The sequence below is a fragment of the Pinus tabuliformis genome, chromosome X, assembly GCF_031772625.1.
Source record: "Pinus tabuliformis cultivar Carrire ecotype Pingquan chromosome X, CPIR1, whole genome shotgun sequence".
Taxonomy (NCBI): Eukaryota; Viridiplantae; Streptophyta; class Pinopsida; order Pinales; family Pinaceae; genus Pinus; species Pinus tabuliformis.
Window position 1 is genome coordinate 394,941,894 of NC_142308.1, and position 23,793 is coordinate 394,965,686.

The 23,793-nt window shown below is 41.1% G+C and overlaps 1 protein-coding gene across 4 annotated transcripts in view; it reads left to right on the forward strand.

The window, feature by feature from the left end:
• The window catches only part of SPPL3 (SIGNAL PEPTIDE PEPTIDASE-LIKE 3), a 303,499-nt gene that overhangs the window by 95,061 nt on the left and 184,645 nt on the right, over positions 1–23,793 (forward strand). For all 4 annotated transcript variants that reach the window (XM_089446401.1, XM_089446402.1, XM_089446399.1 and 1 more), the window contains exons 7-8: positions 3,360–3,394; positions 3,514–3,670. In XM_089446401.1, the coding sequence (XP_089302527.1) occupies positions 3,360–3,394; positions 3,514–3,670 (192 nt within the window). The remainder of the gene's footprint in view (positions 1–3,359; positions 3,395–3,513; positions 3,671–23,793) is intronic.

A 23,793-nucleotide genomic window follows, 5' to 3' on the forward strand; every position in this document is an offset into this window, starting at 1 on the left:
CCCTCATAGCGAGGGAGGTACTTACACTCCTTGGAAGTCTCTCTGTTTCCCACATTGGAACACAATCCTCTTCCACGTCTGCTCTCCAACATTCATCATAAGCTTCATCATCTGTCATAGAAGTAAAACCTGTTGTAAGACCAAAAGCCTTCTTGGAAGTTTCCTTGTTGCTAGAAGCCTCTTGCTTATTCTTTTCCTGATAGGCCTTTAAGCCAGTCCATGGCTCCTTCTTGTTAGATGGGGAAGTCTCCTTTCTTCTCTTTGATGATGCACTCATTTGGGGTTGCAGGCTCCCTCTGGAACTAGACTTTCTCTGTCTTTGAAACCTTCTTCTTTCCTTGGTCAATAGGCTTTCCCTTTAGCCTGACTCCAAGAACCACTCTTGGGCTAGAGTTAGATCCATTGGGCTTGGGAATCACCTTTCCAATCTAGAATATAACATCAAACCCCTTTGCCTCAATTGATGAGACTGAAAGCAAGCTACATTTGAGCTGCAGTACCCAAAGTACATCCTAGACTCGCAATAATCTACCTGATGCCATCCTAAATGGTACAATCTCGGTTCGTTTGACTGCATGCTGACTCGTATCACCAATTTTCACATGTAACTTAGAGTCCCACTCGGTCAAGCTCTCAAATACTTGTGTTCGTGTCATATGCTTTGATGGCCCACTATCTAGGAACCATGCAACCTCACAATCACAAGAAGTATTTGAGAGCTTGACCGAGTGGGACTCTAAGTTACATGTGAAACCCTCACTAATGGTGCTATTGGAGAAATGAGAGATGAGAGAACTCCTTGTCGAATCTCTTGGCAAATTCATCCTCGTCGATTGTAGCTGGAGTAGCCATCGCCATCTCCACCTTCTTCTCTTTCCCTTCTTTCTTTTTGTGTAGACACTTGCTGGCATAATAACGATACTCTTCAAATGCAAAGCATTTCACTTTGTTTAAGTCCTTGATGTTAAACTTCTCTTTGCCCTTCTTCAACTTACTAGCGAGGGCAATGTTCTTTGCATTAGTGTTCTGCAGAAGATCCTCGCCCCAAAGTTCCTCCTGGATGAAATCATCCCATAAAATGTTCCAATTTGGATGATTATTTCGTGATAGTACTCCTTTGATAAATGGCTTCCACTAGGAACCCTTTATTGCATTTCTCACCAACTTTGATTCTTCCGCATTGATCCCTATAGCTACAAGCTGATCACGAACTTGCGAAATTATTGTGAGACACGAAGTCACATTATTTGAATTTGCCACCTTGATGTCCTTGAGCTTCTCTCTCAATACCATCTTTGGGTTCTTGATCTGGTTCCGAAACAACACTTTCAAAGCTTCCCACATTTGTCATGCAGTGTCTTTTCTGGTAAGGTGAGGTATCAAGTGATCCTTGACTCCAAGAATGATCAACTTGGCCTTTGCATCAGCTAGGTTATACAAAGCCAAAGCTGCTGGATCAGTTGGTGCCTTGATCTGGGTGTTGGCATAATCCCACAGATCATTGACCAACATCACTAGCTTGATTTTTTCCTTCCACGACCTGTATCTGGAAATCCCTTCCAACTGGTCTCATCTTGTCTATTGTATTCTTACCCAGCAATCCAAGGGACTAGCTGTCCCTCCTTCAACAGCAAAAACAGCACGACCCTCTCTTAGAGCTGCCACCTGTGCACAATTCTGACCCAATTGCTCTTCAAAGTAGTTCTGATACCATGTTAGAAATCCACGGACCCCAGGTCTGGTCTATGCTTTGGCTGAAAAACATGAACACACTGAAAATGCCTAACTTTAAACTTTTGCACAGTGGAAATTACATTAACAATCAGATAAAAGTATAGTACACTATATTTATGCCCAAAACTTGTTTTCTCACAATTCCATTAATAAGAAAATTGTCAGGGCTCTTGTACCGAGGATAGTGGCCGTTTACATCCCTATACAATGCCAAATATCAGGTCTAATCCTTTAGACCAAACACCTAAAGCTGAGGCTTTGTCCTCTAAGCCTTTCCTGCGTAGACAAAGACGCCTATAACACACATTGAAATTACAAGCTGTAGCAAACTTGGGTATAACCAACCCTTCTTAAATCACCCAAATAGCAAACTGCTTACTTGGCAGTTTTCCTGTGGCTGACAGCTATTCTTTTCTCCACTGCCAGCCTGCTTTCGCTTGCAGCCAGCTCTGTTCAGCCTTTCCTGTAGCTTTGGCCTGCACCTACAGCCTGCGACCTGTGTCCTTAAGCCTTGCTCAGGCGCGGCCTGCTTCCTTAGCCCTGTGCTCACCTCAAGCTGACCTCGGCCTCTTGTTTAGCCCTCCATTTATTCCTTTAGCACTGTGGCCTGCTTCTTGACCCTGGGCCCTCTGATGTTCCTGTTTCTTGGGCCTGCGGCACCTCCAGCTAGTCCCTTCAAGCTGTGGCCTCTCTTTTCTTCAGCCAGATTTGCGTCCTTCCTTTCCTATCCAGCCTAAACAGAAATCATATTCTCCACAGCTAGCCCTTCTTTCTTCTGCTGCAGCTCCTCTTGTTGCCTGAGGCTAAGTCACATCTAGCCTTCTCCACTTCTCACAAGAAGAATGATCCTTATGCTTCTTGTCCTCCAAACTTCTCCATTAGTTTTTTACTTATACTTGTTGTTAGGTCTCTTAGGAAGCCCTGATGTCCTTCAAGTAACCTCCAACAAAAACTTAACATTAAATTATAATTTCCTTGGGTTCAAAGCCCATTCACTTTGGGTGCAAAGCCCTCACAGTCATCTTTGTGGGTATTTCTCTCCCACAAGTCTAGCACCAAGGGCATGTGAGAGTGCGTCCCGATGCTACCCAATTTCAACAAAAAGAAAACAATTGAATTCTTAATGGTAGCAGGGATATGAGGTTTTTGTATCATTAACGTATTGTTGATTCATGGATCTTCTGTGCTTATATATAAAGTTTATGTGCATGATCCATATTTTTGAGATTATTTGTTACCCTGGTCATAGGACCCCCAAGAACTTTTCTGTATTGTATAAAAGATGTGATGATTTTCTGTTTATATGAAGGATATGAGCCACTACCATTAATTTTACATGTAAGGTGGGTAAGGCATGGACAAACATTAATTCTTCTGTGTATAATTGCCATCCAGTATATCCTTGTGTTTAAAATTTCATGATATTATCTGTTTCAGGCATCAGTTCACTATCTTGAATTAGTTTGTAACTTTGTATGTAAGTCTGGAAGTCATCTTGTTGCATGAAAAGGAGAGATGTTCTGCAGGAGCTTGCCACCATTTAAGTCTTTAAATATATTATATAGATAATTCTAAACCCCTTCAATTCTTTTTAACTAATCTAACATGTTGGTTACACTGTACAGGGAATGCATATTTGTTCAGTGGCTTTACTGTCCAGGTATTGTTTTCAACTATACTTGCAGCCAGAACATTGCTAATTTGAGATGTAATATGCAATTTTCCTTTGGTATTGTTATTAGTGTCTTTTGAATTTATTGAAATGGTTACCATTTTTAGGTCATTTGGTCGCTATGCTGATGTGACAATAAAGGTTCCAATTGCGGGGGAGGTCTTACTCCTGTCTGTGATAGTTTTGCCCTTCTGTATAGCTTTTGCTGTTACTTGGGCTGCATATCAGCATGCATCCTATGCCTGGATTGGTCAAGATGTTCTAGTAAGTTTCCTTCATCAGTTCTTTGAAGTATCTTTTATGTAATACATAAAGAGATTCTTGCTGTCTCCTTGGTGACTTTGGTGTTTATGTAATAAACATAATTATAGTAAATATAAAAAATAACAAATGGTAATAAATAGTAAATAACAATAGTAAATAACGAAAGGTCAAAGGACACATATCTTAACTTGTGGCCAGTCAATGCATATAACCAGTGTTGAAAATATCTGTATCGGCAAAATATCGGTGAGGGTCCAGAAAACATCTTATCGCCAATATCGGCAAAAATATCGGCAAGCATAAAAAATGCATAATATATTCATTTTTTTCAGATTTCTAAACATATAAAGCAATAACAACATGAACTAAACACATTGGCACATAGATATGAAGAAAGCACTGATAATATGATGTCAAATAGAAATGATACATCAAACTTCAAAGGTGATACCAAATCCTGCTGATCCCTGATAATTGTCCAATCAAGGACTCAAACAAAATAACATCACATATCCTGCTGATCCCTGATAATTGTCCAATCAAGGACTCAAACAAAATAACATCACATACATAAAACTTTAAAAGTACTTCATCATCATGAGTTATAAACTTATATGTAGCAAAAGTTGCAAAATAAATAAAACTAGTAGCTATCTATCTGAGACCATTGGCCTCTCCCTAGCTTTTTTCTTTCTGTCTTGTTCAGCAATTGCTTCAAGAGCTTTTTGTATAGCCTTCTCGGTAGAAACCATACAAGGCATTACATCGGCATCATGTGCAAGGAATCTAGCCAGATGGTATTTCAATCGTGTAACCCCTCCTGACATCTTGGTCCCACACAATTTGCATGATATATATGCCTGATTTTCACCAGCAACAACCTCCACATACTCCCAAAATGGGTCCAAGGCTTTTGGCATATTTGACATTTGTAGTGAACTAATTCAAACCTAGGGCACAAACAAAAAATTGGCATTAAATCCCCCAATGCAAAAAATTACTACATTATTTGCATTTTGCAATGTGAATGAAAAATGGCAATAAGAGGGTGCATAAGAAAGTTGAAAAAAAAAATGAAGCTGGCTGTCCAAATATGGAGAAAACCCTTGCATTGACTCATGGGCATGGAAATCATAGCAAATGGAAAAAAACAAAGAACAAAATGTTGGTAGGCAAAGAGGCAAGCAAGCAGAACCCTAAATTTATGAAAAAATCATTAACATAAGGGTTTTTAAGAACATACCTGTTAATGGAAGAGATGAAGTTTGTCTCACTGTTTTTCAATTTTTGATCCACAAAAAAATCTTAGTTGGTGGTGATAATCGTTATTTGATTCTCAAACCCTCCTTGACAACCACCACAAAACTCTTCCCCCTCCTTCTCAAACACTCAGAAACAAAAATGAAGAAAAAAAATGATTTTCCCCTTTTTTAGCTGCAACATAACACGCCCAATGATATTTTGCTGAGATATTTGCGATATCTTGAAAATATCGCGATATTTTCGGGAGCCAAAATATCGCGATATTTTGGCGGCGATATTTTCGATATTCGGCAATATATCGCCGATATTATCATCATTGCATATAACTACCCCTTCATGAGGCTCATTGTAATTATCATTCATCACTTTACAGTTATTATTTATATTTCTTGCTATATCCAATTGAAATTTTAATTCAATTATAGCGATGATGAATCACACGCTGATATTCACTGATGTAGAGATGAATTTAACGGGTTTAAGATACCACCTGGGTAATGTTGAAAAATGGCTAAAAGAGTTGGGGTAAAAGTTGATGAGGTCTTGGGTAGAATTGATGAGCTAATGGAGGGTTTCAGGAAACAATGATAAGCCCTAATGCAAATAAGACAGAAAAGATGACAAGGATGAAACATTAAGGGTACTTAATGATTATAATGAAAGGATTGACCAACTAATTGAAATGGTAGATGCATTATTTGCACAACCCTTAGTTCACCCTATCATTTTCTCTAGAAGATGGACATTTTTGTTGCCTCATCCTAATCTTAAATTTAGTGTTTTTTCTTTTCTTTTTCACACCAAAACTTTCCACTTTTGGATTCAAATTCAAAGCATAGCTAATTAGTATCATATTTAAGGCCTAATTCATTTTTCTTGTAAGCAAACATCTTTGTTGGACCAAAGTTCTTAGCATTAAGAGATTTCTTCAACATGTAGCCATTTGTTGAGAATTGTAGCTTGGGAGGTACTTCAAACCCTAGGGTAGAGGGTTGTGGAGGAATTATCACACAAAGGTGACTTGTGGGCTTGAAACCCAAGCTTGTGGGTTTGTACCCAAAGTTGTGGGGCCAAAACCATGAAGAGTATTTGACATGCGAGTGATGAAGATGATAGAGGACTTCGAGATCAATCAGAGGCAACGAAAATCATCAAAATCTGAGTTCTAGAAATGGAGATATGAATTTTGTTTGTTGCTGGTGGGTTTTGTGACACAAACGTCAGGTCGACTTAGTTATTTTGTGTGTCACAAGACAAAATGGAGCACACCACTTGAAGCCACATCAGTTTGTATAAATAGAGGATGTGTGAGGAGCATTAGATTACATCCAAGGAAACATAAGCAACTCGCTCAAGAGAAGGAGAGCTCTGTTTATGCTGTAGTTCAGGGAAGACTCCAAAATGAAGGAGAAGGAGCCAGCGTTGGCATCCTTGAGGATTGTTCTTGGAGGCCGAGTAGAGCTGCAGTAGGCCCAAGTTGTTCGGGGCAAGTTTGGGCATCATTCCATAGAGATACATCATCTGAGGCAGCTGAGCTCTAGGAGGGCAAGGATGAATTCGTTGGGGATTGTTTTGTGGTTATATGGTGTCTCTTTCAGGTCGAAATAGGAGCAAAAGCAGGTCGCATGAGAAGAAGACTAATCTAGGTGCAGGACGTGTGTGTTTGAGGGTTGTTTCTCGGATCTCCTTGATTTGTTAAGCCGCAGACCCTTTCCCTCATTGCAGACCTGGCCGAGAGATGTAGTTGGAAATTGAGAGGGCCGTAAGCCCTTAAAAGTCTGGAACAAACCTCTAAAAGGAGCAGTGAATGGAACAAAATTATGTGGGAGAGAGGCTGCAGCTACTAGTGAACTGTTGGAGCATTTTTGGAGGGCTGAAGCAAGTCTGTGTTGATGCCCTAACCAGATAAGTGAGGCTACAACAGTTGCACTAGTCAGATGTGAAGTATTTAAGTTGGATTTGAAGCTAGAGGATGGTAGTCCAGGTTGGACAGTTTGTGGACATCCTAAGGAGTAAATTACATCAACAATAGCTTATGTGTCGTGTCAAGAGGAGCAACAGAAGGTTGCAGAACAAAGGCATGTTTGTCCTCTTGAGTTGATGTGATTTGCAAGTGGATGGAGTGTCCTAGAAGAGGACAGTTTGAGGAAAACTGTTAGCAGCCAAGAGGAAGGGTGATCCTAGTAGTTGGATGCCCTAACCAGTGAGAAGATGCTACAACATGTATTGGATGCTTGTGGTCTGTTTGAAGGCGACGTGAGAGTAGACAAAGTGTAGGCCTAGGAGAGGCAGAGTTGGAGCAGCCTAAAGAACAACTTGGGAGGATTATAGAGGCTTTGCTTCAAGTCTAAAGAAACAAGTCTCTTGATGGACTAAGGGATTGTTAGATGTGGCAGAAAGAGAGCTCATAGGTCTGATCAACCAGGAGCAGTTTGAGTAGCTCTAGACTTGCCTTTTGGAGGACATCTACAATAGAAGTTGGGCAGTCCTCCTAGCCCGTGTTCATTGTGGGAGAAGGACATCTTGCAGTGATAGGTGGCAACCCTCCGTGCCCTATGTTAGTCTTCATTAGAGCAACACAGGAAGGCTGTAGTGGGCTGAAGTCCCAAATTAGTTGAGGAGCAACAATTGGTAGATGAGAGTTGTTCACAAACGAAGTTGTGAACAACTTGACAGGAGCCTCGTGTTGAAGTTTCTAAGTTTACTTAGTTTAGAAACCCTTCATGCACTTTTTCTAATTTATTCCTACATACTTGTTATTTTTCTTTAACAAGTTATTTACAAAGTAAATGCTGAAAATAAACACCAATGCATGCTCAACATATTACAGATCAGCAACTAAAAGAAACAAGAACAAACACACCACATGACACCATTATTTTCAGACCAATGTCCCGGAAAAACCCAATGCGGGAAAACGGTGCAACTATCTGAGGGTTTTCTTATTAAGCAATATCAGAGTACAATCTGGGTGTCGAACTGGCCTACCCAACAGAGAATTTCCTTAGCAGCGATACCTCACAGTTTGAGAGAAATCTCCTGGTTGAAACCTCGGGAAAACCTTTTCGGCAGCTCTTCAGCTCAAAACTGCTCTGCAACCCTAGCATCTACCCAAAATGGACTGCGTTAGCCCTTCTCTGTCTCACGTTGGCCCTGTGTTAGCCTTTCTATGCCTACATCAGCCCCAGGAGGCCCTGCGTCAGCTCTGGGAGCCTCTACGTCAGCTGCGCTAGCCCCTCTGGTGCTCAGCGCAGCACTTGGCTGCCTTTGCGTGACCTTGCGTGAGCCCTTGCTGGCTCTGCCTCCTTGGCTGTTGCGCTGCTCTCCCGGCACAATCTCTGCCTTCTCTGTTTCTCTGTACTCAATGCCCCTCAACTGCTCTCTCGATCACTGATTCTATCTCTCTTAGCAAACCCTGCTCTAGGGAATAGAATGACTGATCATCTGGTGTGCTTCTCCAAGTGACCCTCAAGCCTCTTCTTGTACTTTTCCTGTTGATATCTCAACGGCCGAGATTAAGTCCCTAATCAACGACTAAGATTAGATCTGGCTTGATCCATGTCTTTTGGACCATTCTAACACAGATTCATATTAATACACATTAATATTTTATTTTCCCTAAGTTTAGACGTAGGGACTCCATCAAAAATATTAATTATTTTAATATCTTCTGATCTATTTAGAATCTGCCCAAACCCTTTCTGGGTATTGGAGATCTTATGTGCCCCAACCTCTCCACCAAATTTGTGGCTAGAGCACATCCGATGCTACCCCAAATCAACACCTCAATGTGTTGATGCATTGAAGGACAAACGATCAACGAGAGAGCAGATCGGAGCCAAGATTCAGTGGCCAGATGGACTTGGTGCATTGATAGAGGTAGGTGCTGCAGATCGGGAGCCAAAGGACCAGGCAAATGTGTTCAGGGTACGATTGAGAGGAGCTGATAAAGCGCGCGACAGCCAGATGGTCAGAGTATCTTGATCAGGGTAGATTGGTGGTCAACGAGATAGACACCAAGCCCTAGTTGTTATTGTCTTGTATTACGCCATTATCCTTGGTATGGGAGCACTAGACTATTGTATTGTTCGGTTGGATTAATATAACGAAGATTGGGTTATTGTACATAATTTGGTTGTCTATATTTGTGCACATGTTGATTTACTGCTGTATATTATTCCGCTATGCAAAGTAGACTTTTTGTGATACTTGGTTTGGTAGCGTCAGTGATTTAAGATTCTATCCTGGACACTAGTATCGTGGAAAAACAACATGGTAACAAAGCTACTTTGAAGGGCCAGTGAATCAGAGCATGCACTGCGAAGCAACTTAGAGGGAGTTGTGGGTGTCTAGATCATGGAGTAGAGGGTTTAGCTAAATACATGGAGATGTGGTCTCGATATGCTACATGGTGAGATGGGCTGGGAATCCTGGTGGATTGGTGGTGAACCTGGTGCATTGCAGTATGTTGTGTGGTCGTTTGCAGATTGTGGACTTATGTTTTGTCATGGATGGTTGGGACAACTCGAGGATTGATTTGGCATGGACGAGATCAACATGATTGAGATGGCTTCATGTGATGGACTGCAGATTTGCAGACTCTTCATCGGATCGTGATGTTGCGTATCCGAGATTAGAGGGATTTGCATGTCTGGTGTTTGATCCAAGAGGATGAGTGCTTGTAGGATTGGGTTGCGGTAATGATGTTCCATGTTCAACCGCAACTCTGATTAATATTGTAGGACACGAGATCAGTGACAGGTTGAGCCAGTGGAGATCGTGTAGACTCAGAGGGAGTCTATCTTCAAAGGGAGCAACCCTACAGAAGTTTGAGGTCTTCTGCTTCAGATGAGATGAGGCATAGGCACTATTGAGATTGCAGGGTTCATTCTACAGAGTATGCTGTTGTGATTGATGCTAGATGGGCTAGTGTCCCTGGTGATGATGTTGATGGAGAACATCCTAGTGTTGGAAGTACCTCCCTATCTAAGAGGGAGTGTTGAGATTTGTAGCTTGGGAGGTACTCCAAACCCTAGGCTAGAGGGTTGTGGAGGAATTGGCATACAAAGGTGACTTGTGGGCTGTAAACCCAAGCTTGGGGTTTTGTACCCAAAGTTGTGGGGCCAAAACCATGAAGAGAATTTGACATATGAGTGATGAAGATGATAGAGGACTTCGAGAGCAACTGAAGGCAATGAAAATCATCGAAATTCGAGTTGTAGAAATGGAGATATGAATTTTCTTTTTTGTTGGTGGGTTTTGTGACACAAAAGTTAGGTCAGCTTGGTTATTTTGTGTGTCACAAGACAAGTTGGAGCACACCACTTGAAACCACAACAATTTGTATAAATAGAAGATGTGTGAGGAGCATTAGATTACATCCAAGGCAACATAAGCAACTCGCTCAAGAGTAAGGAGAGCTCTATTTCGGCCACAGTTTAGGGCAGACTCCAAAACAAAGGAGAAGGAGGCAGCGTTGGCATCGTTTAAGACTGTTCTTCGAGGTCGAGTAGAACTGTAGTAAGGCTGAGTTGTTTGGGGCATCATTCCATAGAGATACATCATCTAAGGCATTCGAGCTCTAGCAGGACAAGGACAAATTTGTTGGGGACTGTTTTGTGGTTATATGGTGTCTCTATCAAGTCTGAATAGGAGGATAATCAGGGTGCATGAGTAGAAGGTCAATCTAGGTGTAGTATGTGTGTGATTGAGGGTTCTTTTTCTCTAATTTGTTAGGCCACAGACCCTGTCCCTCATTCCAGACCTGGCCGAGAGCTGTAGGTGGAAATTGAGAGGGCCATAAGCCCTTAAAGCTCTGGAACAAACCTCTAAAAGGAGCATTGAAGGGAACAAAATTATGTGGGAGAGAGGCGGCAACCACTACTGAATTGTTGGAGCATTTTTGGAGGGTTGATGCAAGTCTGTGTTAATGCCCTAACCAGTCAAGTGAGGCTACAACAATTGCACCAATAAGATGTGAAGGTATGTGATGTATTTAAGTTGGATTTGAAGCTAGAGGATGGTAGTCTAGGTTGGACAATTTGTGGACATCCTAAGGAGTAAATTACATCAACAATAGCTTATGTGTCATGTCAAGAGGAGCAACAAAAAGTTGTAGAACAAAGGTATGTTTGTCCTATTGAGTTGATGTGATTTGCACGTGGATGGAGTATCTTAGAAGAGGACAGTTTGAGGAAGACTATTAACACCCAAGAGGAAGGGTGATCCTAGTAGTTGGATGCCCTAACCAGTGAGAAGATGTTACAACATGTATTGGACGCTCGTGGTCTGTTGGAGGGCAGCGTGAGAGTGGACCAAGTGTAGGCCTAGGAGAGGCAGAGTTGGAGTAGCCTAAAAGAACAACTTGGGAGGATTGTAGAGGCTTGCTTCAAGCCCAAAGAAACTAGTCTCTCAATGGACTAAGGGATTGTTAGACATGGCAGAAAGAGAGCTCATAGGTCTGATCAACTAGGGGTAGTTTTAATAGCCCTAGACTTGCCTTGTGGAGAAGGACATCTACAACAAAATTTGGGTAGTCCTCCTAGCCTGTGTTCATTGTGGGAGAAGGAAATCTTGCAGTGATAGGTAACGCTTTGTGCCTTATGTTAGTCTTCATTGGAGTAGTGTAGGAAGACTATAGTGGGATGAAGTCCCAAAGGAGTTGAGGAGCAACAATGGGCAGATGAGAGTTGTTCAGAAACGAAGTTGTGAACAACTCGACAAGAGTCTTGATGTGTTGATGCATTAAAGGATGAACTGTCAGCGGGAGAGCAGATTGGAGCCGAGATTTAGTGGCCAGATGGACATGGTTCATTGATGGAGGTAGGTGTTGCAGATCGGGAGCTGAAGGGCTGGGCAAATGTGTTCAGGGTACGACCGAGAGGAGTTGAGAGAGCATGCGACAGCCAAATGGTTAGAGTATCTTAATCAGGGTAGATTGGTGGTCATCACGACAAACACCAAGCCCTAGTTGTTGTTGTCTTGTATCAGTGGATGTATGAGGGCCATTATCCCTGGTGCGGGAGCCCTAAACTGTTTTATTATTCAGTTGGATTAATATAACAAATGGCAATCACACATAATACACAATTATTTACATTGGAGTCACATAATTAGGAAAACTAACAAAATGTTTACCGGTGCACCTTTAACGTTCATCATTTACAATAAATATATAGGATCCCGTGACATCTAAGTCGTGGTGCTCTCATGAAGGTAGAAATAGTGTCCCATGACCTCATTGATTTGTATCATCTCTATCCAGCTATCGCTTGGTTCCCTTAGTTGGGAGCACCATAAAGAAGGAAGTAATTTGATGAGCAGGCGTTAATCTAGGATGTGGATGTGGTTGGAGGATAAAAAGGTGGAGATGGGGTGCCTCCCATAATTATAAGGCAAGGCATCTCTAGTTAGGGTACCTATAGAAGTTGCCAAGTGTTTGACACTCTGAAAAGTCAGTGGAACCATCCTCGAATCTTGTAGTATATTATGCAATGGAAGATGAAGAGCTCCCTTGACTCAATCTCTCAAAAATGGCATAGCTAGCATATGTTGTCAGATTGATCATTTTTCAGTGTCATTCTGCAATTTGTGAGAACTGATTGTGAACTAGCCTAAGGGGATTCAAAGATCATGCATCCAATGCTAAAGTGCGTAATGGGTTCGAACAGTGAGTCCATCCTTCATAACCATGAAGACCTCAACATTAAAGGCCATTTTCAGACATACCCCACCCCAAGGGTTTACCCAAGTGGTATTGGGTGCACATAGAGAATATCAAAATGGAGGGAGTCGACCCATCATAATACCAATAAATGCTATAAGAGATTTGAGACCCCTACATACCAACATTTAGATTGTATCGAAGAACTAGCTGACCCAATGGACTTTGATAAGCAATAGGCCATGTATGGATATCAATTCCGTCTCATCGCTGTTATCAACAAAGCTCCAAAGGCAGTGTAGGAGTGAGATGAGATTGAACAAAATCTCTAGTTGGAAGGGTGAGCACCAAATTTTATGAGGATTTTGTCTATCTGCATTTGTTGATGCGGTAAAGGAGGATGATATGTATTATCTTTGTTGAAGACCATTCAGACTAATAAACCAAGCCCCCAAACCTCAGAATTGTATAGAACTATGGGCTTAGAGAAAGAAAGATATAAGACAATGGGGAGAACCTGACTAGACAACAATTAATCTACCATTCTCGCACCTCTCCCGTGAGTCTACAAGTGAAGAAGCTATTCTTCGAGAAGTAGGAAAGGTCATTTAGTATCAACAATTGATGGGACTCACCAAGATGTAGGAGGTGCCTACCATAACTTGTGAGAGGCCCAACGACATCATCAAATAATCGTTAGGGGCCTACTGAAGATGGATCTGTTTATTGGATGCATAACATATCTTCTAAGCAATCATGTAGAGGAATTTGACAAGATAAGGTATGACATTGAAGTTGTCTAGTGGAATAACATCCCCCATTGTTGAGTCTTGAATAATGCTAGCGAATATGTCCCAATATGGGTCATAGTCCAATTTAATATGAATAGAAAACCGAGATGAAAGAGTGGGGAAGTAAGAAACTGCCACATAGATGTCTTGGGGGAGGGAGGCAAATTCACTTAGTATAATCCACATGAACCTAGCCAACTTGTGTAAGTTCACTAGAGAAACCCTATCCTTAAGGGAGTTCCTTGTAAAACAGGTTACCCTTTTGTAACCTCCTTCAACACCTGAAAATTTGGTCTCCTATCAACAAGCTAAGATCCAGTGATAACGTACAATATATGAGTGGCTGGACTAGATTCTTGTGGATCTCAGTGATAAAGTGAATGTGGGATGTACCAAGAACATCAATGATCATGCTTGGAGATGACTAGAAAGATCTGTTGCTATTCTAACAACCTATTGAGATACTCAAACCCTGCTGCCTCCCCCATTGAGACCTTCATTTAGAGACCCTAGGTTGGGAATAGCTTGAGGTGGGGGCCTAGTCTCCACTCTCCCGCGACCTCACTGATCTACTTTGGACCTCTCCTATTGATCCTCAGCCAGTTTGGGCAATTATTTGAGGCCTTTTGGCGTTGAAACTAGGGCTTCAACCCTCCTCTTAGTTGTGAAACATACCTTAACCTCCTCGTTGGACTTGTGTTCCTCCAAATAACCAAACAAACCTTCCATGTAATGCAAACAAACTTCTTCTCAACGTCTTCCTTGACAGATCAATTCAGACTTCTCTTGGAGGTTCTGCGGCTTCCTTAGATGGCTAATCTTTCTCACTTGATGAGACTTGCATTTGTGTGGATGACGTCTCATGGTCTCACATATTTATAGGCTCTCTAATGTTGCCTTAGGACCCCCTTCTGTCCATCAAAGGTGTCCTCCACAACAATTAGAATAAACAATTGATTTCTTTGGGTTCTAAGCCCACAACTTTGGGTTCAAAACCCACTGGCTTGGGTACTTTTTCCTCAAAGTGGGTCAATTTGTCACATGTCTGTGAAATTTTATCTATTGCAGCTACTGGAAATTATTCTTCTAACTCAAAGATTAATTATGCAATTTATTTGCTACGTCAAATAACGAATAAAATCATAGTTGCAATTTTCACCATAAAAATACTGTGGAAAATAAAATACTGGAAACTAAGAAATTCTAGCGCACTCAATAATTTGAACACAATTATTTTTGGACAATCGTCCCTGGAAAGACCCAACTTGGGAAAATTGGTACAACAGATGAGGGTTTTATTATTAATATTCAACAACAATTTTGAGTACAATAATTTAGATGTCCAACTGGCAATCTAATCAGAGGAAAATACTAGCAAAAGGTATCATGAGAATTTTCTCTCACCCCACAACTATTTTCTGCCTTCGAAATAGCTTCCCCATCCTTTGCACCGAGCTCCCTGCGTCACCCTCTGCACAAAGCTTACGCTGGCCCTCTGGAGATTTTGGTCTTCCTTCCTTTGACTCTTTTGAGAACCAGAAATTTTCCTCTCGGAATGCTACTGCTCTCCTCTTCCACTTGCTACTCACCCTCTGGCTCTATCTTCTATGCTGAGTTGCTGCTACTAAGAAAATCAAACTGCCTAGGCAACTGAGTATCTGCATTGGATGATCTCCATCACCACATCGACTTCCTTTTATAATCCATTGTTGGAGCACCAATGGGCAAGATTAAAACTTAATCAATGGCTAGGATCATTTCTGGATCGATCCGTGTGAGTTTCTAGATGATTCACGCCTTATCTCAATTAATACTGATTAATTAACCATATTCCCGAAGTTTAGAGTTAGAAAATATTTAAAAATCGGTTAATAATCTAATTGAGACACTTCTAGGCGGAATTTTCAGAAACGATTTCTGGGTTTTGGAGATCTCATGTATTCTAGCCTCCACCAAATTTCGTGGCTAGAACACATCTGATGCTACAAAAACTAACACTCCCTCTTAGCGAGGAATGTGTTATAGTGCTCTACTGCACATCCTGTGTCAGCACCCTGTCTCTGCATCATCTGTTGTCACGCTGATGATTTTTGGCTGCTGTTGCCCACCAACCATTGCACAACTCTGGTATGTGTTGCATTTGTGCTGTTGCTGACGCTGCCATATTGTTGCCAACACTGCATGTGCACTGTAACTCCCTCTCATGTGTTGCTGCTGCAACTGAAAAAAATCCAAAATAACCTGTCCCTGCTATTGAAATAGGTTCTCCACCATACCCATCTGTTCTCTGAAATAGACGAACTTAGCTCTACCTATAGCTTTCGTGTGTATATCTGCAGCCTACTCATTTGTGGGAACATACTGTAGCTGAACTGCTCCTCGTTGTACACAATCTCTGATGAAGTGACACCGAATATCGATGTGCTTTGATCTGTTATGAAACACTAGATTCTCAGAGAGATTTATGCAACTTTGATTATCACAATAGACACTAGTCGCCTCCATCCTCTGCCTGAATCTTAGGAAATAGTTCATCAACCCCAAATCCTTCATGTCAAATTTTGTCGCCAGGTTCCTCTTGCAGTCCTCTATGAGCCTTGATGATCCTGTAAAAAAGAGATCATCCACATACAAAACTAGAATGAGTGGCTTATCCTCTACCATCAAATAGTAAAGGTTGGGATCTGCATCACTCTTGACGAACCCCATCTGTTGCAAATAGGTGTCAATTCTACCGTACCATGCCTTGGGAGCCTACTTGAGTCCGTATAGAGCTTCTTCAATTTGCACACATGTGTGCGCCTCTCATGAGTCTCAAAGCCCTCTGGTTGTTCTATGTACACTTCTTCGTCTATCACCCCGTTCAAGAAGTCTGTCTTGACATCCATTTGGTGAATCTGCCATTCCATCTGAGCTGTTAGAGATATAACTTACGAGATAGAAGTGTATCTGGCAACTGGTGTGGAGGTCCCCTCATAATCTATCCCTTTTTTTTGTGCATACTAGTTTGCCACGAACCTAGCCTTGTACTTTTCCACGCTATCGTCTGCCGCATATTTGATTTATAGATCCATCTCAAACCTACAACTGATTTGTCTCCTGGCCTAGGCATTACCTCCCAAACATCATTCGTCATGATAGAGCTATACTCTTCTACCATGGCATCTATCCACACCTGATGCTGTGCGGCCTCCTGAAAGTTGGAAGGTTCTGCAACCTGAGCTTCCGATGCTTGGTACCTGTTAGGTTGTCTGCGATGTCTCTTGCTCGTCCTAGGAGTTCCAGTAAACTCCTCTACATCTCTTAATGTCTGACAAACCTCTCTGTTGGCTCGACCATTGGTCGTGGGAAGTTCTGCAAGCTCCTCCTCATCCTGTCTCTACTGCTCCATCTGCTGAGAACTCCCTGAATTTCCTGCACCTGAGGAAATACTGGTGCTGGTCACAATACTTGTCCATTGTGACTGTCCTTCTGCCTGTCCCACTAGTTGCCCCTGTGGCTGGACCAAAGGGGCTTCCGTTGACTGATTCTGATCACATGCAGGCATCTCAAGAGACCTCCTGAAAGATCGGTTCTCCATGAACTTCATGTCTCACCTTACTACTATCTTCCTATTGCTAGGATTATAGATTCTGAATACCTTTGAGGTTTCACTGTACCCAACGAGGAACCCTTTCTTTGCAGTCTGATCCAATTTGGTTCATTTATCATCTGGCACGTGGCAATAAGCAACACTGCCAAAAATTCTGAGGTGGCTAACTTCTGGCTTCTTCCCTGTGAAGACTCCTTTTGCCGTTTTCTTCCACAATGCTCCATGAGGAGTCATGTTCTGAATATACACTACCGTGTTACATGCTTCTGCCCACGAAAATCTGGGTAGATCCTAGTCATATAACATAGCCTTCGCAACTTCAACAATGGTTTCGTTTTTTTGCTCTGCTACACCATTCTGCTGTGGATTATATGGAGCTGTCCATTCTCTCTTGATGCCTTCCTTCACACAAAAATCTGTGAAGTCTTTATCAATATATTCTCCACCATTATCTGAGCAAAGTACATTGATCTTCTTCCCTGTCGCATTCTCCATGAGAGATTTAAACTCTCTGAAACGATCGAAGACCTCATCCTTGGTCTTCAAGAAGTAGATCCAGGTTTTCCTGAAATGATCATCAATAAAGGTGATGAAATATTTGGCACTGCTGAGAGCTTTAGTGGACACCGGGCCGCAAAAATTTGAGTATATAAGTCCTAACACGCTATCAGCTCTGCTGTCACTTCTTGGAAATGCCGCCTTAACATACTTCCCAAGTATGCATCCTCTGCATACGTCATCGTGCTCAGTGCCAAGTTCTGGAACCCCTATTACTGTTTCTTTGAGCATCGTGAGTGCTCCATGGCGTAGATGTCCCATTCTCCTATGCCATAACTCATTCAACTCCTTCCTACTGCTACTGTCACTACCTATCAGTGCCATTGTGGAATCGATTTGTAACCGGTACAATCTGTTACTTCGGACTCCAATCTGTCTTAACTTTTTCCAGATTTGGTGTTTGATATACAATTTCTTCCCTACGAAGTGAATATCATACTCCTTATCCTATAACTGGGATACTGAAATTAGGTTTGTACCCAATCCCAACACATGCAATACATCTGTAGCGCTGGTGCTTGCTCCTGACTCCCCTTGAAAATCTATGGTACCTCTCCCTATTGGAGTTCATTTCGTTCTGTTTCCCATAGTAATATGGAAGTCAATCTTCTCCTCTTTGTAGCTAGAGAAATATTCTCTAACCCTTTTCATGTGAGCTGATGTTGCACTGCCTATATACCAAACTCCCTATTAAGCTGATCTTGCTAACCTCTCCCTATTGGAGTTCATTTCGTTCTGTTTCCCATAGTAATATGGAAGTCCATCTTCTCCTCTTTGTAGCTAGAGAAATATTCTCTAACCCTTTTCATGTGAGCTGATGCTGCACTGTCTATATACCAAACTCCCTGTGAAGCTGATCTTGCTAAGCAAGCAAATTCGTCTTCCAATTTGGAAGACAAATATGAAGTCTCCTAAATGTTACTTCTGTCCATGGCTATGCTAGAAAAAATTTAGTGTGCTATTCCTCTTTTCCACCCGACGCGGATTCTGCTTCTGCAGTTTGCAGCAAAACCCTCTGCTTCCAACCAGGAATCTGCTCAGTGAAAATCTGAGCTACAACTGCTCCCTCTAACTGTTGGAATCACTAATCTGGGCAACTCGATTTTCCTGCCTCCCTGCAACTGAAAATCGAACTGTTGCCCTAGCAACTCGACTTGCTAGTCAATGGACTGCGCTGCCTCTGAAAATTTTTGGCCTGTTGTTCCCTCTAAGCTGCGAAATTTTTCTCTCTGCTACTGAGCTTCCCGGTTGATCACATATGCTCTGATACCATGTGAAATTTTATCTATTGCAGCTACTGGAAATTATTCTTCTAACTCCAAAATTAGTTGTGCAGTTTATTTGCTATGACAAATAACGAATAAAATCACAGCTACAATTTTCACCATAAAAATACTGCAGAAAATAAAATACTAGAAACTGAGAAATTATATCACACACACAATAATTTCGACAGTTATTTTTGGACAATTGTCCCCGGAAAACCCAACTTGCGAAAACCATTGTAGCAGATGAGAGTTTTATTATTAATATTCAACAACAATTCTGAGTATAATAATTTAGATGCCCAACTGGAAATCTAATCAAAAGAAAACACTGGCAAAAAATATCGTGAGAATTTTCTCTCACCCCATAGCTATTTTCTGCCTCTGAAATAGATTCCCTAGCCTCTGCACCGAGCTCCTTGCATTTCCCTCTATGCAGAGCTTACACTGGCCCTCTGGAGATTTCGGCCTTCCTTCCTTCAACTCTTCCGAGAATTGGAAATCTTCCTCTCGGAATGCTACTGCTCTCCTCTTCCACCTGCTACTCACCCTCTGGCTCTATCTTCTCTGCTGAGCTGCTGCTACTGAGAAAATCGAACTGCCTGGGCAACTAAGTATCTGCACTGGATGATCTCCATCACCACATCGAATTCCTTTTATAATCCACTGTGGAGCACCAACGGTCAAGATTAAAACTTAATCAATGGCTAGGATCATCTCTGGATCAATCCGTGTGAGTTTCCAGATGATTCACGCCTTATCTCAATTAATATTGATTAATTAACCATATTCCCTAAGTTTAGACTTAGAAAATATTTAAAAATTGGTTAATAATCTAATTGGAATACTTCTAGTCAGAATTTCCAAAAACGATTTCTGGGTTTTGGAGCTCTCACGTATTCTAGCCTCTCCACCAAATTTCGTGGCTAGAACACATCCGATGCTACAAAAACTAACAAGGTCAAGTACCCATGACTTGTGGGAGTACTTCCAAGCTACACGATTTTCAACACTCCCTCTTAGCGAGCGAGGTACTTCCATTACACAGAAATAAATCGTCAGGAATACAATCCTAATCTTTGGCATCCATCACTGCAGCGTACCCTGTAGAATGACAAACACTTTCCTAAGAGATAAGTTCTCTAGTTTTTACTTTGAGACTCTAGGTGACAAAGTTTTCATTTGTCCTTGTGGTTGCTTAAAATGTTTTGTAAACTTGTAAAACTAGGCAGTTAGTATAGCAGGACCTGTAGAGAGGGTGATTGTGGGATGAATCATTGATGCCTCTCCCCTACATTTTGTAAACTTGTCCTTGTGGTTGCTTAAAATGTTTTATAAACTTGCAAAACTAGGCAGTTAATATAGCAGGACCCGTAGAGAGGATAATTGTGGGATGAATCATTGATGCCTCTCCCCTACATTTTGTAAACTTGTCCTTGCATTTGTTGCAAAATTTGTTGGCCAACCATGAATTCCCTTTGCTTCTATCTTCGACACCATTGGAATGAGTTGTGTGCTTGTTGGTTCAAAATAGGAGGGAATGTGTGCGTTCATGGGTAGGGGAGATGATGGTGTGAAAGAAATGGGTGAGATGGAAGGGGGTTCTAGGAGGAGAGAGGGAGAAGAAATAATGAGGGGGTTGATGTTGAGAGGAGTGGGAGGAGTAGGGGTGGAAGGAGGAGGGATGGACATTGAACCAGGTGAGGATTTATGGAGTTGGAGCACTAGGGCAAGAGGAGCTGTGTGCTTCTGTCATTTTTGGTCGGGGACACAAAGTTGTGAGCTGGAGTGAGAGGACTCAGATTCAAACTTTGATGGAGATACGAATGGACGGGACGTGAACATAACCTAGGGTTGCTACAATTTGAAGGTAGCATGTGAAGTTGCAAACTTATTTCATTTTGTTGTGGGGGCATGAGGAATCGAGTTGTACTAGCGATGAGAGGGCTTGAGGAAGCTTGTTTGCTTGGACTCGAAGGTGAGGGTATAAGGAAGCTTGGTCATGTTGTCCATCGTGGGGAGTGGATGACGGGCTGAGGTGGAGTTTAGGATTTTATGGGTTGAGGGAGAGTAAACACTTGTGTAGGTTTCAAATCAAATCCTCTCTACAATAAAATAGTTTTCATTTTCCTTGATCCACTATTCTCTCCAAGGAATATTTTTTTTGTTAACAACTTTATTACTAAAGATAGCAATGATTTGTTGAGATCCACTTTGTTATTCAAGAAAAAAACAATAAAATATGTTAGGAAAACAATACAATAATTCTGTCATGTAACCAACTCCATGGGAAGGGTCAACAATAATAAAATAAAGGAGTTGGTTATGCAACAACCTATGCAAAGTTCCCCATGGAGAAACCGTTTGGTCAAATTCCACCTAGATTGTATTTTATTAAAATAATTAATATTTTTAATGGGGTTCCTAAGTCTAAACTTAGGAATATTAAAGTATTAATGGGTATTAATTAAAATATGGGTGAGAGTGTTCTAGAAAGCAGATCAAGTCAGGTTTTAATCTTAGCCATTGATTAGAGACTTAATCTTGACCGTTGAAGTCTCAACGAGAAAAGTATAAGGAGGAGGCTTAGGGTTCATTCCAAAATACACAGAGAGTTGATCAATCATTTCGATATTCCTAGGGTAGGGTTGACTATGGAATTCGAACCAGTGATCAAGCAGTGAGGATCAAAGGCAGTATTGGAAGGAAGTGATTTTCTGTTCCAGTGAATATACTTCGGAGAAGACAGTGAAGGATCAGAGAGGCAACGCAGTGCCAAGGAGGGGCAATGTGGTAGCTAGAGGAAATTGACGCAGAACTGTTGGGGGAATAAGAGAGATTAGTGTCAGGAATCATTGTGGGTGATTGACAGAAGAAATCTCGATTTCTCAGCGATAGACGCAGTAGCACAAGGGTGACGCAGTCAGAGGGAGTCTCCACACAGAAGCCACACAGCGACTGCGTAGGCTCACGCAAAGACTACACAGTGGGTCATCCAGAAGCTGGGGCCAGTGCAAAATATCCAGATTTAGTGTGAGAAAATTCTCACTATCTTTCTATCATTTATCTTCTCTGAGTGGATTGCCATTTCTCTGGGGCATCCAGTTTGTATTCAGAAATTTACTGCTAATAATAGAAACCCTCAGATCTGCTGCGCCGGTTTTCCAGCATTGGGTTTTTCCGGGGACTTTTGTCTTCATGTGCTGGTGTTTCTCTTGCTTTTCTCATAATTTGTGAAGTCTGCAGCTAAATTTATTTTGATATTTACTGAAGCATTGGTAGATAATTTATTATTGTAAATAAGTAGGAGAGATAAATCAATCACTGCAGCATAATTTTCACAATGTGTAAAATTAATATGTAATAATGTTTAATTTAGGAAGAGGCACGATAAAAAGATCATGCCCCCCATTTGAAGCCACCAAGGCTATATTTAAGGCAGAGCACTCCCACCATTGTAATCATTATTTAGTTTCTAATATATATATATATATATATATATATATATATATAAACATCTGTCCATTATAGAGTTAATCCAGTTGTGCTTCATCTGGTATCAAAGCTAATGTTCCTCGACCTGCAATCACATTCCGTTTGCTACTGACCTCTACGCTCCCGTCTGCTACCCGTTGCGCTTGCTATATCAACGTTGTTCTCATTCATATTCAGAATTCACCATTCTCATTACATCCGTTGTGTTTTGTTGCTCTTCCTTGTCCACAGTCCCTAGGTACTCGGTACTGCGTTGCCTGCTACCTATCTCGCTGCCACAACAAATCCCATAGTTTTCGTCCTATCACTCCAGTGTCTGCCCTAGCCGTCATTATTGTTATCGCAATTGCCCCGTTCCGCTGTCCTATTTCCTCGATCGTCCCCATTGCACGTTGTGACCTTGCATCATTTGCTCTGTGTCTCGAACCGTTGCAAAACCAATATCATGGAACCACAACCTCTTTCATCGTGTCACATGCCACTAACTTGGTCTCTGTTTTGGTACTATTCGTGGTTGCATACGATTCATAATTCATTCAGTTTCGTATAACAAAAATATATCTTTAATTAGTTAATAATTATATTTATTTATTAATTATTATATAATTAATAATATAATATCATTAATTAATTAATTAGCTATTATTATTTAGTTATTAATTATATATATTTAATAGATATTTACAATAAATAATTATTAAAAAATTAGTTCAAGTTAATTAGTTGAGTTTCACTAGATCGCCATACACCACCACACACTCGAGCATTGTCGTCAATGTCGATGAGCGACTTTAGTAAAAAATTGATAGAACTTGAGAATATGGTCAAAGGAAATGTCAAAGACATTAAGAAACTTCAAGATACAACAAAAAGTATAAAGAACCAACTCCAACAAGATTATGATGACCTTCGAAGGGACCACACAACCCTTTCAAATAAGTTTTATCAGAATCACACTCGAGAAATAGGGTTGCTAACCTTGATCTCTCAAAGATTTGAATATTACAGTATATTTACAACATCAAAATAATGAAGTGACTCAACATCCAGATTCTTCAAATACATCAAACCCATCAAACTCACATCATATCCTTGAATCTTCACGTACATCTTCCATTCCAAATTCACAAAACAGTAACCCAATTTTTCAAAATACGCAACTCTCAACCCAATTTCCCTTCTTCACTCCATCGGTTGCCACATATCAATGCATAACAAAACTGAAATTGTCTAAATTTGATGATAATGAGAAATACGATGTAGCTTGGTTAAATAAGGCAGAAGAGAATTTCGAGATCTACAATATTGACAATGACGATGAAAGAATCAAGCATGCATCCATGGAAATTGAAGGCAACGCAGATAATTGGTATATGTGGTGGAAGAAATCATCACATACTATCAGTTGGAGGAAGTTCAAAGATACTTTCTTTAAAGATCCCAGGGTGTCAAAGAAGAATTCTTTACGACACTAACCAGGCTGTAACAAAAAGATG